This window comes from Salvia splendens, chromosome 9 (assembly GCF_004379255.2).
Source record: "Salvia splendens isolate huo1 chromosome 9, SspV2, whole genome shotgun sequence".
Classification (NCBI taxonomy): Eukaryota; Viridiplantae; Streptophyta; class Magnoliopsida; order Lamiales; family Lamiaceae; genus Salvia; species Salvia splendens.
Window position 1 is genome coordinate 14,182,069 of NC_056040.1, and position 17,945 is coordinate 14,200,013.

The following is a 17,945-nucleotide window of genomic DNA, read 5'->3' on the forward strand; positions in this document are numbered from 1 at the left end:
TTATAAGTATAACTATAGGAAATAAGGCAAGATGCAAAATAAGGTAAACATAGTCCATTTTACTTTTAGGTTCTGTTTGGTTGGAAACTACTAGATTTTAGGCATGAAATATTGCTACATCATATCAAGATGTTAATGGAGGCACACCCATCAAACAAAATTCAAGAAAAGTTAAAAAGTTGGTTGAGAGATTAATAATATGTCGGCAATTCTCTATTTCAAAGAAAAGCAATAAAATTTCAGTATTTTAAGAAGTGGCGATTCTATGTTTCATTCTATAGAACATTACGAACTTACAAAATAATAGCAGTATTCATTATCGTTTAGTAGGAGTTGACATGATTGAGTTTTACAAATATTATCTTAGTGAATAAATACTATACGTATAATTAATTTTAGGGCCGACCTTTTCCTTGTGAACACTCATTTTCAATTGGCAAAGCCCAAAATACCTCAAAAAATAAGCAAAGCCCAAAATCCACAGTCCTGCAGTCCATAATACAAAAATCCATTACAATCCACCACGCGTTCCATCAATGCGCTTGAGCTTCATCTCCTCCACAAATGCCTAAATTTCACTGCAGCATCACTTTCGAAATATCCCAATTACCCATCGTGTCTTCATTAAACGAACCAGCTGTTCTCCCTTTGCGTGGATAATAGTAACTCGAATTGATTCGAGCAAAGCAAATTTGTGAAAAAGAGGGAATTTCACAAATAATGATGCACAGTCTCAACTTTAAGGCGGCTATGGATCTCAACTCACTCTCGTTTCCGAGTAGGCTCAGTAGTTATAGCATTGTCAAAAATTGCAATTTGCGGCTGATTCGTACCGTGGCTTGCTGTACCTCCGGTCAGAGTTCAGGTTCAGGCTCGGCTCAGGACTCCAATCAGAGCTCGATTTTCTCTCGAACCGAAACGTACGCCTTGCTGAAGCAGCAGTTGGAAGTAGCTGCCAAATCTGAGGTCGAACCAATATTTCATATTCGCGCATTTCTCTGTTTATTTCTGTTATTTTCAATCCAATGCTTAAGTAGCACACTCGTGGTAAATTTATTGATATTATAATGTTTTGAATTGATGAAATCATTTCTCCGTTGGCTTTGTCCAATGGCGGATTTGGTGTGTGAGGTTGCTGCCCCTCAGAAAGTGTAACATCAGTTATACATATTTGCATGTACTATATGTATGCTTTTTTATGTGTATATATTTGTCTTTGATACTGAAAACTAGTAGATACTTTGGACACTAAATTGAAGTTTAAATGTATAATTGCCGTGAATGCGTGAGTGTCTTCACTCTATGTTTAATTTGTAAACTTGATTTATTATCATGTTTTGTTGCCTGAAAAAATTATGCATCTCCCTTTGCCTATGTCTATTAATTGTTAATATTGGCTATGTCTATTCATCATTCCATTGTGAATATGTTTGAGCCATGGATGGATGCTAATAGGTTTAGGTAAACTATTTGCTCTAGAACGAGGCATATATTATTAATATGGTATGCTGAAGGGGATATAAGCGATTAATGTGGACAACATGAAGTATGAAGTGACCAATATGTACACAAAGTAGGCAATACTGCCTGCTTGTTGATCTATTCGAAAGCTTTTTCTCTGTTGACATCAACGGAATACTTTAGTCGTGGCTAGAATAATGGTGGAGTATGACAATTCCTTAAGTTAGTGACTAAAGATGAGCACAATTATTTCACCAATCTGTGCATCTGTTGATAGCGTCTTTCAGTCTTGTTGGATTGTGTAGTCCTTTAAATACCCATTCCTATGTTTTGCAAATCCAAGTTATTACCCAAAGTAAACCCCCCTTAATAGTGTCTTGGAGTCTTGTTGGATTGTGTAGTCCTTTAAATACCCATTCGTAAGTATTGTAAATCCAAGTTATTACCCAAAGTAAACCCCCCTTAATAGTTTTATTAAGTTTCAATTGGATAGTTTCCCAAGTAATGAATGCTCTGGTGTAATATCTGATAGGGGCTGGTCTTGTACTGTTAGTGTTTTATCTTTTCTTTTTAATATAGGATTACAAAGAAGCTGCTAGAATTCGTGATTCCTTGAAATTATTTGAGGATGAAGAGCCAGTTTTGCGTCTCCGGAGATTGTTAAAAGAGGCCACTGCAGAGGAAAGATTCGAGGTACACACCCACTCTTGCAGCTACAACATTTTCGTTCTGTGTTACAATTAGACACACATTAGCTTCTTTTTATTTATCTCCAGGATGCAGCTAATTATCGTGATGAGCTTAAGGAAATTGAACCTCATTTTCTCTTGAAGTGCTCAAGTGATGCAACAACCCTGGTATGACAGTATCGCTCATCTATTTTATTTTGTCAGTTTGTATCTGGAGTGATATATTAATAAAATAGGCTTCTAGCTTTCATGCTGGCATGTAATTTCTTTGATCTGCAACCTAAGCTGAATTCTTTTCTCAACTGGGGATCTATCACTGTAGTCACTAGTGCTTTTCTAACTACTGATCAGATCTAATATACTCTGTCATATCATCATATGAGCTCATTGCTTTGCTTCTCTTGAAGCTGCACTTTTTTGCATCATTAAATAATTCAAGTCATATAATCACACTTTTTAAGCTAGTGTATAGCTCGATCTATTTTTTGGTCCCCTAATATTCAATTGATAAAGCCACGTTTGAGTGCGCCATGTGCATTTGAAAAAAATCACATGAGGTATTAGATTCTTAGGGAGTATAACGTATAACTTGATTCATCAGATAAACCTGATCATCTTATGGGGGATTTTGGTCATAGAATTTTACTTTTTCTTTAGTTGAATGGATGAATTTTGTGGAGCTAGATGTATTTTGGTGATCGTATTGTGTTCTGGTTCTGGTTCTGGTTCTTATTCACCCAGTGTTGTGCTATCCCAGGCATGGGTACTCATAGCATGTATACAGCTACTTAATCACATTCTTTTCCAGGGCATCAGAGTTCAAGTTAGGAGTGTTTATATTGAAGGTCGAAGCCAGCCTTCCAAAGATCTTTATTTTTTCGCTTATAGGATTAGAATAACAAATAATTCAGATCACGCTGTACAACTTCTTAGAAGGCATTGGATTATAACTGATGCCAACGGAAAAACTGAGAGTGTCCAGTAAGTTTTGATAACTTTCATGTCTTGAACCCTCACTTTGTTGGTGATTATTAATTTACTACGTGTAACTGAGCGCTCTGCTATTGCACTGCAGTGGTGTCGGAGTGATAGGTGAACAACCCGTTATACTTCCCAACACTAGTTTCGAGTATTCATCTGCTTGTCCATTGAGTACGCCCAGTGGAAGAATGGTGAGACTCTCTCACTGTCTACTATTTTTATGGTTTGAAAATAAATGTATGACATTAAACTTGCTAAATCTGATGGGTCAATATTATGTCTGTGATGATTATAGGAGGGTGACTATGAGATGAAGCATATCGATAAACTAAATGCTCGAACATTCAACGTGGTAATTGCCCCCTTTTCTCTTTCAATATTTGGAGATGGTGTTGATAATATTTGAGAGACTACCTAAGTCACACGAGACCAGTATTTATTACTGAATTTTGATATTGTTTGATTTTGTATGTGGTAGCTATCAGTGGAAATCAAATGTAGTGTATAGAGGCATGCCTATTTTATTAGTAGTTTGTAAAATAAATTATGAGCCTCTATCTCTACATAGATAAGTGTTACTAAATTCAGAAAACATAGCTTCCTATTGGGTAGCATTCGTGAAATTCTCTTCCTGAACTTGGCATTGTGCTGTTCTGCATTGTATTTAATGTATATGTTTTGCCTGTGAATTTCGACTGTCATGTTTGTTGTTGCTCGACACCGATCATGATCCATAACTATCAGGTGGTTTTACACGAGTTTTTGAGCTTTAGTTTTGTTAGCTCATATAATCTCGAAGCGCAGTTCATTGATTCCAACATTTTCCCATCTCTGCCCAAAATCAACGTAACCTTGTAACTGCAATGAAAATAAAAATACTGAGAAACCGAGGCTTGCCAGCATGAAGCTTCTGTCTAAAATATAGTCTTATTTGTAACTTGTTCACAGTCCAGGAAATTGTTAATGTGGACTTATGTCTTTAGCTCGAAGCACGTTGATTTTCTAGCATCCGTGTAGAATGGACAAGAATATCAGGGACGTAATGCTTGCTTCTCAATCTCGCCTCTCGCAGTTCTTGTAGACATGCCGCGCCTAAAGGATTGCAGTCTACTAATTCAATCTTTGTGAAAACTCCTGATTCAAATTCCCAGTGAATTTCTTGCAGATTGTAGCAATGTTTCAAGCTTAGGCAGCAAAGCCATGGGAAGCTTCCCTTTCCCACCACCCATTCTTCCAAATTAGTGTCTTCAATTGCAAGAAATTGAAGCTTTAAGAATCCATTCTCTTGTATTTCCCATCTCAGGCCTTGAAAAGCATAGCTTCGCAACTTGAGCACCTGAAGATTTGGCAACGAAGCGATTGCTTCCATGCATTCCCATTCATATCCGAATCCACTTAGACTCAGCTTGACAAGGCTCAATGGGAGCTTCAAGAAATCAGGAAGAGGTGATCGAACACAACCAAACGCCAACTCAGGATTCATGACAACACATTTAATTGTCTGCAGTTTATGCAGATGGGAAACATGGTTAAAGCAGCTTGCAGTATTTGGTGCCAATATTTGGACTCCTAATTTCTTCGTATTAGGAATTGCTTCAAGAATTCCCTCAGCAAGACTATCAAAACTAACTTTTAAAACTGGTGTCAAGGTGGTACAAGAATGCACCATTAGGATGTGGTAGGTCACACCCCATGATCTCAAGATGCTTCAATCCTTTCATATCCCATATCTCCATAGGCAAATATGAAGGATCTTCACACCATTTGATGCCCAAGTGTCGACGAATAATCAAGAAGTGAAGATTCAACAGTTTAGATATAGAACCAGAGAGCTCGCCATCACAAGTGAGGGCAAGGTACCTCAAGTGAACCAGTTCCAATACATCATTTGGGAACTCGTACATCCGGATTGAAAGAGCATCAAGCACCCTCAACAACTTCAAATACGAGCATATTGGCACTTGATATTGATGATACACACCAAAACACAGCAGAGAACGCACAGTGGAACCACAATTTTCAACCATTAATTGTGCACATCTTTAATACCAAGTAGCACGCTATTGTGAATGCCCAATCTACGCTGCCTCTCAATCCCATCTGCTCGGGCATCAGCAAGGTATCTTAAGACATGGAAAAACTTGTTCTCCATAGCTTCTCTGTAGCACAGATACCACACACAAGAATGAAGCTTACAATTCTTGACTCCTTTAGTTTGCTCCAAAACAGAAATGGAGCTTTGTTGGGTGAACATAACAAGATTATTTGAAACAAGCTCATTCAGACACGCCTTGCTGTGATGCTCCAAATCTTGGATGTTATAAGATTCGAGAAATCCCTCTGCAATCCACATCTTGATAAGCTTGGATTGGGGAATCTCATAATTTTGACGAAAAACTCCCATATAAAGAAAGCACGCCTTTAAATGCCATTGCAAGTTGTCATAGCTTGGAAAAACTACCTCACATGTTTCCTTGTATGCATCAATGTATACTTTGTGATTCTTCCTTGACATTACCTCACTCCAACACTGGACTGTTTTTACTCCATACTTTGATAGGAAGCCAGCAACCTTGACGATCATAAGAGGAAGACCCTCACAATTCTCGGCCACTTTCCTCCCAACTTTCTCAAGTTGATACGAGCATGATTCTTCCCCAAACACCTTCTCACGAAGAAGATCCCAACTTTCTTCTATATTCAGCAAACGCATATGCAAGTCTGCTACGCCTCGTCCCCCAACATGTTGTAGCCTACTCGTGAGCAAGATTCGACTTCCTTCTTTGTCGTAATGACACAACTTTGCAATCTCTACTAAGAGATTAGTTTCCCATACATCATCCCACACAATGAGAAACCTCTTTCCCTTCAAACTCTCTCTGAAGGAGTTAGCTAAAATTTCTTCACCCTTATCACACATTTCAAATCTATCAGAATCCAATTGTGCTAGAATGTGCCCTAGGATTTTTTCCAATCGACATTTTCTCCCTACTTTCACCCACGCGCGGCATTCAAAGTAATCTAAAATCAAAGGATCTTCGAAAAGTTTCCGAGCAAGAGTAGTCTTACCGATGCCAGCCATTCCAACGAGCGCCACAGCTTTGAATCTGAGCAACTGTTCGATTACAGTGAGTTGATCTCTGAGTTCATTGTACACGTCCGATAATCCGAAGATCGCCGACTTCTCTCCACCAAAATCAGTTGTGGATGAATCATCGTTATCTTCTTCTTCATCATCAGGCAATAATGTTTTTCCAGCTCTATGATGCATTCTTCCTCCATCTTCTTCAAAGCGGCGATGAAGAAATCAATCTCTGGTTTCAGATTGTGCAGATCTAGGGAGAGTTTAACTTCGTCTCCAAAGATTTGTAGCTGCGAAGCTACAAATCTGAGATGTATGATTCGAATACGTCTTCGAATCTCGATACTGACATCTCGGATTCGTTCATCGATGGCATCCATTGTTATTGAAATTTACTAAAACATGAACAACTGGATATACTGAAAGGCGTGAACAACACTTTCAGATCAAATCAATTTGGTGGTTCTACCAATATTTGATCGGATACAATTCAAATTTTTTAGAAGTTTCGTATGTTGATTCTGCGATAACACTTTGAACCGAAAAGATCAATAAGGAGAGGCTTGAAACGAAACATCGCGTCTCTTCACGAAGCATTGCGCCTCTTCCATTTCTTAATTGATTTTAATCAGCCAGGGGCTCTGCCCCTTAGACCCCGCAACTCGGGGGCGCTGCCCCCGAACACCCGTCTAATCATAATGAATTCAAACAAATGTGCACTCCGCACTTCCAAACTTATATGATGTCTCATTATGATAATATTGATCAATCAAGTTAATCGAATTACACTAAAATAACCAGCATCCATCAACGTGGTGTTGCTGGCTCTCGGTCTTTTGAGATTTTGCTGCAGCGAATGCACTTTCTTGTATAAAGGAGTAATGATTTCTGGAGAAGAATATGCAAGGCGTTCCATGGTGTGCCTAAGAGAAATCACAGTAGCATAAGCCATCTCTTCCTATACTTCTTTGAATTCTTCAAAATGCACAGCTTATGGAGTCCAGACTTGCTCACCTGCTATTCAATGATACAACATAGGTCAATCTCAGACTTTTTTATATAATTTATGCATGTGTAAATAATTTTGAGCATTCCTAAAAGGGGAGATGAGTATATTATTTGGATCCAAGGCATGAGAGTGTTTGGCAGGAATTCATAAGAATTTTTAAAGATATGATTTTGAAGTGGGGATAAAAAATCAATTTTGATATTCATGAATCATGTGCCACTCCACTACATTGGCAAAACCATTCCATTTCAATAATTGCCAGCCATCTTTGAAAAGCAAGGAAAGTGTGGAGTTTCAGTTCAGGTTAGATCTGTCATCTGAGATTGAGAGACAGCGAAATGGGGCTTTGGATGCATTCATATCACTCAAGCTCACCATCGACGACCTCATAAACAATCCTTTTTCTAGTAAGTCGCTTGCTCCACAAACTCATCAAATTTTGGAATTTGCATACCACCAACTCCACTCCTCTCAACAAATCGCCAGAAAATTGCTCTTGCGCACCACCACCAGTTTGGATCTCCAAATCAAAGTCGCAGTATCCAAATTACTACACACAATTCAATCATTGAAGACCAAGCACACGCCATCTGGAAGCAGCGTGCGCTACATCGAATTCTCCGCAGAGGAGGTGAAACATCTCACCCAAGATATTCACTCATTTGCAAAGTTGTTTAACACATTGCACGCCGCTGCCAACGTCAAAGAAGATGAAGATGAAGAAGATGTTTCATCGAATATCGTTTCTTCTGAGCGCAAATCGACGATGATTGGTTTCTTCGACCATTACAAACAACTCAAATACCATCTCACTCGTCGAGTATCTCACATTTCACCCATCGTTTTGGTCCTCGTTGGGATGGCAGGCATCGGCAAGACAACACTTGCTTCACAAATTTTCGAAGATTCAGATATCGTGAAACACTACGATCTTCACGTGTGGCTGAAAATTGGGGGAAAATGTCAATTAAAAGAGATCCCGCGGCGCATTCTAGCTAAGCCGAATCCCGATCTAAGCGATCGATTCCTCGCGGAAGGTGAAGATCACGAAATTGCTCGGTGCCTGCGTGAGAATTTGAAGGGAAAGAGATATCTCTTTGTTGTGGATGATGTATGGAACAAATACACAGCATGTCACTTCAACTGGTCGAGCAAATACAAAATATTTAAATCGGAGCCTTTTCCATACGAGGGGAAATGGAAGTCGAGTGTTGCTCATAACCAGGGTGCAGCAAGCAGATGAACATGATGGTAAATTTCCTGATTATGTCTCGAAATTGTGCTTCTTAGATAAGGAGGAAAGCTGGGAGCTTCTGCGTGAGAACGTGTTTGGTGAAGAGCTGTGCAATTATCAATTTGAGAAAGCTGGAAGGAAGATTGCGGAGAATTGTGAAGGTCTTCCTCTTATGATTGTTGAGGTTGCAGAGCTCTTGTTTTCGAAGGAGAGGACGTTGCACTATTGGAACGAAGTTGCAGCAAAGAAAAATCACCAGCTTTTCATGGATGCTTATGATGGAATATCAAAGGTACTGTATTCAAGCTATGACAATTTTACTGAGTTGCTAAAACTATGTTTTCTGTATATGGGAGCTTTTCCTCAAAATTACGAGATTCCTCGAACTAAGCTGATCAATATGTGGAGTGTAAATGGATTTCTTGAACAAAATGCACATGAATCCCAATCTTTTAGTGCAACAGAATGTTTAAATGAGCTTGTTGCAAATACTTTGGTTATGATATATCAAAGCAGTCTATCTCCCAATTCAATTGGTGAAGAGCAAATAAAAACTTGTGGCCTTCATTCTTCGTTGTGGCACTTGAGTACCAGAGAAGGTAGTGAGACGAAATTGTGTCGCGTTTTAAACGTTCTTGGTGACGGTGTAGGAGGAGAAACAGAGGGGCAGAGTAGATAATGTTTTGTTTGGCATCAAAGATGTATGTGAGTCAGTGGAGGTTCGTTGTGCATCAACTGTGCGTTCTCTTCTTTGTTATGGTCCTTATCATCAATATCTAGTTCCCATATGCTCTGGTTTGAAGTTGCTGAGAGAGTTGGATGCTCTTACAATCCGTTTCTATGAGTTCCCGTTGGAGGTTTTGAATTTGTTGAGTTGAGGTACCTAGTCCTCACTTTGAGTAGAGAACTCCCTGCTTCCATATCCCGACTCACAAACCTTCAGTTCTTGATTGTGGGTCGCCATTTGAGCATCAAATCGTGCAGGGGTTGTCGTATTTGCCAGTGGAGATATGGAACATGAAGGAGATGAAGCTTATTAATGTCATGGATAGTGACATACCCAATCCTTGTGGGGCTTCATTGGAAAGTTTACTCACACTTTCAAATGTGAGTGTTCATAACTGTAGTGAGGAAGTTTTTAGTGCAGTTCCAAAGTTGGAGAAACTCGGGATTCGAATTGAATTAGCATATGATGATGATGATGTTAAACTCTTGAGCTCCCTTGAGCGAGTCTCCATTCTCAAAGAACTGAGATCGCTCAAATGTGTGATAGTGAGTTCTGAGATAGTGCCTCCTCCTCCGGCTGCTCCATTTGCCAGTGGAGATATGGAACATGAAGGAGATGAAGCTTAGAGCATCTTCAGTGGGCGGACATCCCACTAGGACATCCACTAGGACATCCCAAAAACACCTCCTGCCACGTCACTAGGACTTCCCATCCCACTGCCACGTCACTAGGACATCCCCTCCTATGTCCGCCCTTCCCACTAGGACATCCCGCAATAAAAAAAAATCATACATTCACAAATAAAACAATTTACATTTACGGAAATAAAATTTGACCGAGAATACGAACGGGAAAAATTAACAACTTCATCGGAAAAGTTTACTCGCACTTTCAAATATAAGTGTTCATAGCTGCAGTGAGCAAGTTTTTAGTGCAGTTCCTAAGTTGGAGAAACTCACATTATACTAATTTATTCATTTCAAACTAATATATATATACAAGTGAGATTCATATACCATTAGCTTTTTTCTAATCATTTTCTAAACATTTCTTAAAACTCATGCTAAGAAAAAATGAGACTTTTATTCGCAGATAAAGGGAAGATAAAGGGAAGAAAAAATGAGACTTCTATATTCGCAGATAGAGGGAGTAATTATCGTATTACTTACAAGAAATAACGAAGAGTAAAAAACAAAAAGTAGTACACAATACTATAAAATGCATATTTGAGGTATTTGGTGAAAATAAATTGTATATGAAGTATCTGGATAATATTTAAATTCTTTTGAGATACTCTTCCATAGCTTACTATTTGTTTTTTCTATTTTACCCTTTCTAGGCTAAGGGCACCATTGACATTTTATTTTTATCACATTCTCTCCATTATTCCTACTTCTTTTTTATTCTAATTTCTATTCATTTATAGAAAATTTTAATCTTCTTTCTATAATTTCTCTAATTTTTTTTCTTATTGATTTAATATAACTCTCTTAAATTTACTAAGTTATACTTCACATATACAACTGAATAAAAAATATACAATTGATAAAAAATTAATTTAAATTTAAATTATTATTTATATTCAAATTTAATTATTTTCAGGAGGTACCTTAAATATGCATCCTATTTCAATCTATCTATATAATAATAGTAACAATTGTATGAAGAACTCGGAGTATAAACTGTTACGATAGTTCATAATTCAACACAGTAGTACTATATAATTAAAAAATATATTTACATATAATTTTTAGGTTGAAATAAAAATATATTGTGAGATAATAATAATAATAATAATAATAATGTACGTAAAATTAAATAAAATAATAATAATAATAATAATGTACGTAAAATTAAATAAACACTAATTCAAAACATTAAAGCAAACGAAAGAAAAGAAAGATGAAAAAATCAAAATATTTCTGAAAGATTAATTGTACTATTAAATTTTATAGACATCGATAAAAATCCTTTATTTCTTCTTAAACCCTAACCCCTAAAACCACTGCGCCTCCGACATCGCCATTACCAACGGCAACATGGCCTCAGTCGCTAACGGTGGAGAAAATCCGGCTGGTTTGGAGGCTCTTCACCGCCTTGCATCCACAGAGCCGGCGCTCTACTTAACACAATCGCCTGAGCTGTCGAAGTCAGCTCGTTTAGCCTCGGAGAGCTTGTTCGCTTTCCTCAATCCTTATGTTCCTAAACCTCTATTGAGTCGTCTCTCGACGGAAGGCTTTGATGCAGAACAGATATGGCAGCAAATTGACCTCCAAGCCCAGCCCCTGCTCTCCTCCCTCCGCCGCCAAGTTAGAAATTTCGAGAAGAATCCATCGGAAATCGAAAAGCAATTCAATTTGGATAGAGATGACGTAAAAGATGTTGATTTGCGTGTAGATGGAAAAATTAAAGAAAACGATAGCATAGAAAGTGAGAGTGAGGATTTTGATGATGATGGAGAAGAAGAAGGGAATGAAGATGAGGAAGATGAGGATGAAGAGGGAGAAAATGTGAAGGGAGTAGAGGATAAGTTTCTGAAGATAAAGGAATTGGAGGAGTATTTGGTAGACGACGAGGAAAGGGAATATGGTCTAAAGAAGGAGAAGAAAATTAAGAGGAAGAGAGGTAAAATTGCAGATGAGGACGATGAAGATGAAAATGAAGAAGATGATGAAGACGAGGATGATGAGGTATGATATGCAAAAAAATAGGTTTGAGATAGCCGAAGCCTTGGTTTTGCTACATGAGCTGTTGTATTTTTCGATTATATGTATATTCTTATCTAATGTCTTCAAGCTAATGTTCACTTTTGTGATGGCTATTACAGCTTGGACTTATGGGGCTTGGAGATGATGGTGATGATGGGAGTGACATGGAGAATGCGAGGTCTGGTTGCTACTATTTTTCGTTTTACTCCCTTATGGAGATTATTGTATAAGGTTTTCACACAAGGATATCCAATGTTACTTGGTTTTCAGACAAGGATATCCCGTGTTACTTTTCCATCTAACTTTTCTATGGAGATTAGTAAAGTTAGGGCTCTTTGTCATTAACAAACTGATTCTGCTTGCATTGTGACTTGATGGACTATTTTTCGACATTTTGTTGTTTCATACAACTTGGATGCAACTTAATGAAAGTTGAGAGTTTTCTAATTTAAGCTATTAGATACACTGTTGGCTAGATGTGCTATAATCACGCACTGTTGTTTAGACACAGATAGAGTGCTTTGAGGTTTGAACTTTTCGTGTTCAAGAAAGGTTGTTCCTTGTTATTTATTCAGTGTTTTACACTAGATAAATAACTAATCAATCTATTTTATATGGTTAATAATGCATAATCATCTGCTGTGGGTTTAGGTATGATGACTTTTTTACTTCTCAAAAGAAAACCAGTCAGAAGAAAAGGCGTAAGTATGATGATGAATCGGATGACATGGATACGGATGAACATGAAATTGATGATCACGATCAGGTTATCTATATTATCCCTGCAACCTCTTTTTTCCTTCTTGGATTGCTCCACATGTGTGAAGGAGTGAGGACAAGAAATCTCTTATCTAACTGAAGCTGTTTGTTCCGCTCATCCCTTTTAATTGTACCCGTTGATATTCTTGCTCTTTAATATTCTTGTTTCTTGTAATGACAGAATGAACAAAGTCATCCGACCCAAGGAAAAGAGCTAGGGCAACTCCGTGCTAAGGTTGAAGAGCTGGAAAAGGAAAATTTGCAGGGCAAGGTGAGTCTATGAGTTTGAAATATTTCTTTACTTAGATGTATCATGTATATCCAATACCCGTTTCTCAGTAATTCAAGCTTCACCTCTTCCTTTTTTCGGATTGCTTCTCATCTTTGTAGTAGAAACAGGAGAAATAATATGTTTTCCATGCTCTCCCTAATTCTAAATCAATTCATATTCTCAATCTTTCTTTTTCTTGCTTCTCGAATCTAATCTTACAGACAAAACAAAGTCTTTCTACCCATGAAAAAGAGCTAGAGAAACTTCGTGCTGAGATAGAAGAAATGGAGAGAGCGAACATGGAACCAAAGACATGGACAATGCAGGGCGAGGTAATGTATTTCAACTTTTGAATATTTCTCTTTTCATTGTCGTTTACCTGGTGCCCCCTTTCCCAGTTCTTGCTGTGATTTAGGAGGCTTTATGGCAAGATCATATATTTACAAGTTGGTTTTCCTGTATCTTCATTGCTTTGTGTAATGGCAGGTCAGTGCTGCTAAAAGACCAAAAAATAGTGCTTTAGAGGTCGATATGGATTTTGACCAAAATGTGAGACCTCCTCCAGTTACAACAGTGGAGGACACTGCATCTCTTGAAGAATTAATTATGAAACGTATAACTGAGGTATGTCGGCTTCCATGCTGCATCTTGTTTTCATTCGTTCTCATGCATTAGAGACTGCTTTTATTTACTATTTAAACAGCATCAGCCGTATCTGTTGTACAGTATTATATTGTATGAATTCATTTGACTGGCTAGTGAGTAGTGAGGACAGACAAAGGAGAGCACCCAGTGTCTCACTCCCAGCATGCTACTAATCATGAAAACCATTGATCTAAGGGAGGATAGTGAAGTCCTTAACTCCTAATATTCCTTAGTCAAAAGGGGAAGACTGATAGCATATTTTCTGGCTTAATCTTTAAAATAACTTTTAGCTCCCCCCTCCCTATTGCAAGGTTTGGTGGTTATGCATTATCCTCTTCTTTAGTATTCAACTTTCCTGAAGGGGGAGAGGCATCTGGAAAGATGTTGTCTGTGTGCTTGTAGTAGCTCTTTTAATTTTGTTAATATATATTTCTCCTGTTATCAGTGTTATAAGATAAATTGTGTTTCTATCATCAGCCTTTTAAAGTCTGTTTCATTGTTATGGATGTGGCTCAATTATGCTTGGTACCATGTTTAGGGCCAATTCGACGATGTCCAGAGGCCACCTACTTTATTAAACAAGGCACCAAAAGAGAGAAAAGAGATGGTAATTATCTATCTGAATCTCTACCCTCTGTTCCCTTGTTGAGTTGTGCCAAATTAATCAACTTCAAATTTCAAAATTTTCAGGATGAAAATAAGAGCAAAAAGGGTCTTGCTGAACTTTATGAGGTGAGTCTTTCGAGTGGAATATGTTCTGAATTTTATGTGTTTTGTTATTTGTTGGTTTGCAATCTATGACAAGTCCTGGCCTGTTGAACTGGGAGCTTTTTCTTACCATACTAAGCAACCTCCCTCCCCCTTTAAATGCAGGATGAGTATGCTCAGAAGGCTGGCCTTGTCTCTACTGCATTGTCTTTCTCAGATGAACAAAAGAAAGAAGTGTGTAAACTACATTTCCTTATTCTCTGTTGTCATTTGTTGTTCTGTTAATCTGACTTTCTATTCAGTTATGTTCTTCCACTCACACACCTACCTATCGTAATTGTTTTTGTCATCCACGTGAGATGATTTTTTCAATAGTTGCACTAGAACTAGGTTGACCTAATCTGATAGTCAGCTTTCTTTGCACTCTCAGGCAAGTATGCTATTCAAGACTCTCTGTCTGAAGTTGGATGCTCTATCTCATTTCCATTTCTGTCCGAAACCGGTAATTTTCTTTTATTTATGTCCAAATTTTCTTCCAAGCTTCTTTTCGATTATTAATGGTATTGTATCATTCTGAACAGGTTATTGAAGACATGTCCATACAAGCAAATGTCCCTGCTCTGGCTATGGAAGAGGTACATTTGGGGCTTAGCCACTTAGATCGTCAATTGCATTAATTATTTTATGAAGCAAATTTATTCATACTGTTTTCTGTCTGTAGGTTGCACCACTAGCTGTGTCTGATGCAGCTATGCTAGCTCCTGAAGAAGTATTTTCTGGTAAAGGTGACATTAAAGAAGAAACTGAGCTAACAAAGGCAGATAGAAAGAGGAGAAGGGCAAAAAAGAAAAGACAGTTTAAAGGTGAAATATTGATTTGAGTGTGATTAAACTTGCTATTCTCGCATCTTTACAAAAACCACAGGACATAGTTTTCTGTCATGTAGTTTTCTGGAAGGGTAATGATGCATGTTAAATAGTTTCAAAATAAATTGCAAGTTGTTTATTCTTCTGTACATATCTTGATGATCTGGTTCTTGTTGTGGAAACTAGTCCATGAGGAGCATCCTTTCCACATCAATTTATCTCTATATTTTCTCCTAAGTTATATTTTAGTGCAGCACTCTGCACTTTATGTCATCTTTAACATGCTTTTTCATCTGAATTGTTGAATCCATTACAGCTGAGTCTGTCAAACGGATGGCAGTAAAGGCAGAGCTGAACACATTGAAGAAACCCGAGAATGGTAATTTTGTCACATCCATTTCATCCCCCCCCCCAAAAAAAGACTTGTACATTTTGTTTCTGCAACATAAGCTTGAAAAAAACTGAACTTTCCTTGTTTTGCTATTGTGAACGAAATCTAATTGCTACTTCTGCTGCTTGAAGTCGCAGGGAACGGGGAATCGTGAAACAGTTCGAATGAAACGTTTCCTGCCTTTAACAGCTGTGACCGCCTTCTTCTATTCCTGACACCTCAATTATTATGCAAGTGGAAGAAGAAAAAAACTACCAGGGAAGCTGAGGAAGAGACAGGGGAGAATATATACACGCTGAATCTCGATTGCTGGTGCGTTGATCTCTGCTTGGAAAATATGAGTTTTCTTAAATACACTCCGACCATTGTAATCGCAATCCTCCATTTTTGTCAATTTATATGCAAGAAATAGGCTTTGTTGTTACCTGAATCGATTATTATTACTAATGTCAGCTATTGCTAATCTTCATTCAGCTTTCTTAGCTTCAGCTCAATTATGGAAATGTTGTTTCATTCACAGTTCAAAGGCCTCTTGGTTGCTAGATCTTTACATATCCCTTCTAATAATGTCATGCTTTGGTATTATACAATCGAGCAGTCTATTTGCTTAACTAACTAGGTTACCCATAAAGCATTCTGCAGAATCACACTTTCTTTTAAAATCTAATAAAGCAAACCGAAAACAAGACACAAAGTTCAACCAAATCTTGGCAAACTAACTACATTTAACACCCAAAACGCCTAAACAATTCATTCAAGATTCCTCCAACACAAGAAGCAAAGAATCATCACCTCAAACCCTTTTTCAAGAACCATCACTCTCATCTCTCATTCACTAAACTCCCACTTTCAACAATGACTCTTCCCTTACCCATCCTATTCCTCTCTCTCCATCTACTCCCCCTCTTAGCCCACACCTCCAACCACACCAACCCCTGCAGATCCTTCTGCGGCAACCTCACCATCGACTACCCTTTCGCGGTCCAGCCAGGCTGCGGTCACCCCGGCTTCCGGGACCTCCTCTTCTGCATAAACGACGTCGCCATGCTCCACATCACCTCAGGCTCGTACCGCGTCCTCGACATCGACTACGCCTACGGGTCCCTCGTCCTGCACGACCCCCACATGTCGACGTGCGACTCGATCGTGCTGGGCCGCCGCGGCAACGGCTTCGCGGTCGAGCCCTGGCGGGCCCCGCACCTCAGCCCGAGCCCGGACAACGTGTTCATGCTGCTCGGCTGCTCATCCGAATCGCCCCTCTTCCAAGGCTTCCCGGGAAAGCACATGCCATGCAGAAATGTTTCGGGCCTTGGATGCGACGAGTACTACAACTGCCCGGCCTGGGACATAATTAGTCCGAGACGAGACGGGCCGGTATACGGGTCCGGGCCTCCCGACTGCTGCTCGATACCGTATGAGAGTGTGAAGAGTGTGAACCTTTCCAGGCTGGACTGCCAGGGATACAGCAGTGCTTACAGCGTGGCGCCTTTGAAAGTGAGCGGGCCGGGCCAGTGGGCTTACGGGATTCAAGTTCGGTATTCTGTTCAAGGGAGTGAGGTGCTGTGCCGGGCCTGTGAAGCTACTGGTGGATCGTGTGGTTATGATGTTGATAAACACATTGATTTGTGCATGTGTGGGAGCTGGAATTCTACCTCCACTTGTGATTCAGGTAATCAAATGATGTTTACTGCTTTTGTTAAACTTGAAAATTTGTTGTTCTATTGCTTAGTTGGTGAGTTTTATTTCTTGTATATTTATAGATGCAGGGCAGTCTGATGGTGCAGCTTTTAGAAGAAAATGGAGTTTGTGGGTTGGAATAGCAGGTATGATATAAATATTTAATGTTTTTAAGTCATAGCAAAAAAATAGATTGATTAAAGCCACCTACAGGAAAATAAAGGGTAACGGTGGGGGACATCTTTATTTATGTGGTATGACTGTTTATGAAATTCGCTTTTTCTAATAAAGGGTAATATATTCCTGCCTTGAGTAAAATGGAAGTAAATGAATTAATAGTATGATTTTCAATTATTGTCGAAATAGAAAGATTTAGAGCATCAACCAACATTTTAGTTCTGTTTTTCTTATACTAGTACTAGTAGTATAAAATTTGGATTGATGCAGAAGAGCTGACTGGTGCTTGGGAATTGATTTTGCAGGACTATTTATCAGCAATTATTTGGTGGAATCCCAACTAATATCGATGAAATGAAGCAAATAACTTTGTTCCTCTCTGTTTTTGGTCTGTGAGAAAGGATAAAAGTAAAAATGTGAGCGTTGAAAATTGTAAAAGGATATTTGAGAGTCGAGAATTTGAAATAGAAAATACTACTACTACTCAATTTATTTGTAAATGTCATCCTTTGTTAGATCTTATACAACTATCGTCCGTGCTTCAAATAGGCATGTCACAT

General features: G+C 38.5%; 4 protein-coding genes across 5 annotated transcripts; 3 read left to right on the top strand and 1 right to left on the bottom strand.

The window, feature by feature from the left end:
* Nucleotides 1-528: 528 nt before the first annotated feature.
* LOC121746569 (polymerase delta-interacting protein 2-like) lies at nucleotides 529-3,767 on the top strand. Its single transcript, XM_042140459.1, has 6 exons — nucleotides 529-966; nucleotides 2,041-2,154; nucleotides 2,238-2,318; nucleotides 2,959-3,131; nucleotides 3,226-3,322; nucleotides 3,427-3,767. Exons 1-6 carry the CDS (start codon nucleotides 721-723, stop codon nucleotides 3,535-3,537), a joined length of 822 nt encoding a protein of 273 aa, XP_041996393.1. The 5' UTR covers nucleotides 529-720; the 3' UTR covers nucleotides 3,538-3,767.
* A 1,390-nt stretch (nucleotides 3,768-5,157) lies between these two features.
* On the bottom strand, nucleotides 5,158-6,402 carry LOC121749190 (putative late blight resistance protein homolog R1B-16). The gene has a single exon (XM_042143781.1). The coding sequence runs from the start codon at nucleotides 6,400-6,402 to the stop codon at nucleotides 5,158-5,160; it is 1,245 nt and encodes a 414-aa protein (XP_041999715.1).
* A 4,753-nt stretch (nucleotides 6,403-11,155) lies between these two features.
* LOC121748454 (U3 small nucleolar ribonucleoprotein protein MPP10-like) lies at nucleotides 11,156-16,000 on the top strand. 2 transcript variants are annotated; one of them, XM_042142823.1, is made up of 14 exons: nucleotides 11,156-11,873; nucleotides 12,011-12,069; nucleotides 12,543-12,657; nucleotides 12,832-12,921; nucleotides 13,143-13,253; nucleotides 13,408-13,545; nucleotides 14,105-14,173; nucleotides 14,257-14,298; nucleotides 14,440-14,508; nucleotides 14,705-14,776; nucleotides 14,856-14,909; nucleotides 14,996-15,137; nucleotides 15,457-15,519; nucleotides 15,663-16,000. In XM_042142823.1, the coding sequence occupies exons 1-14, from the start codon at nucleotides 11,223-11,225 to the stop codon at nucleotides 15,683-15,685; spliced, it is 1,698 nt and encodes a 565-aa protein (XP_041998757.1). In that variant the 5' UTR covers nucleotides 11,156-11,222; the 3' UTR covers nucleotides 15,686-16,000. The 2 variants fall into 2 exon arrangements, with proteins under 2 accessions (XP_041998757.1, XP_041998758.1); XM_042142824.1 differs by having other exon boundaries at nucleotides 15,669-16,000.
* Nucleotides 16,001-16,137: 137 nt separating this feature from the next.
* On the top strand, nucleotides 16,138-17,877 carry LOC121748455. Its single transcript, XM_042142826.1, has 3 exons — nucleotides 16,138-17,200; nucleotides 17,292-17,354; nucleotides 17,691-17,877. The coding sequence occupies exons 1-3, from the start codon at nucleotides 16,387-16,389 to the stop codon at nucleotides 17,741-17,743; spliced, it is 930 nt and encodes a 309-aa protein (XP_041998760.1). The 5' UTR covers nucleotides 16,138-16,386; the 3' UTR covers nucleotides 17,744-17,877.
* Nucleotides 17,878-17,945: the final 68 nt, after the last annotated feature.

What these genes read in the sequence shown, in the direction of transcription:
- LOC121746569 (XM_042140459.1), top strand. Translation starts at nt 721, where the DNA reads ATGATGCACAGTCTCAACTTTAAGGCGGCTATGGATCTCAACTCACTC. An exon ending in GGAAAAACTGAGAGTGTCCA is followed by an intron (nt 3,132 to 3,225) that starts GTAAGTTTTGAT and finishes ATTGCACTGCAG; the next exon opens with TGGTGTCGGAGTGATAGGTG. An exon ending in GTACGCCCAGTGGAAGAATG is followed by an intron (nt 3,323 to 3,426) that starts GTGAGACTCTCT and finishes TGATGATTATAG; the next exon opens with GAGGGTGACTATGAGATGAA.
- LOC121749190 (XM_042143781.1), bottom strand. Translation starts at nt 6,402, where the DNA reads ATGCATCATAGAGCTGGAAAAACATTATTGCCTGATGATGAAGAAGAA.
- LOC121748454 (XM_042142823.1), top strand. Translation starts at nt 11,223, where the DNA reads ATGGCCTCAGTCGCTAACGGTGGAGAAAATCCGGCTGGTTTGGAGGCT. An exon ending in CATGGACAATGCAGGGCGAG is followed by an intron (nt 13,254 to 13,407) that starts GTAATGTATTTC and finishes GTGTAATGGCAG; the next exon opens with GTCAGTGCTGCTAAAAGACC. An exon ending in CAAAAGAGAGAAAAGAGATG is followed by an intron (nt 14,174 to 14,256) that starts GTAATTATCTAT and finishes CAAAATTTTCAG; the next exon opens with GATGAAAATAAGAGCAAAAA.
- LOC121748455 (XM_042142826.1), top strand. Translation starts at nt 16,387, where the DNA reads ATGACTCTTCCCTTACCCATCCTATTCCTCTCTCTCCATCTACTCCCC. An exon ending in TACCTCCACTTGTGATTCAG is followed by an intron (nt 17,201 to 17,291) that starts GTAATCAAATGA and finishes GTATATTTATAG; the next exon opens with ATGCAGGGCAGTCTGATGGT. An exon ending in TTTGTGGGTTGGAATAGCAG is followed by an intron (nt 17,355 to 17,690) that starts GTATGATATAAA and finishes TTGATTTTGCAG; the next exon opens with GACTATTTATCAGCAATTAT.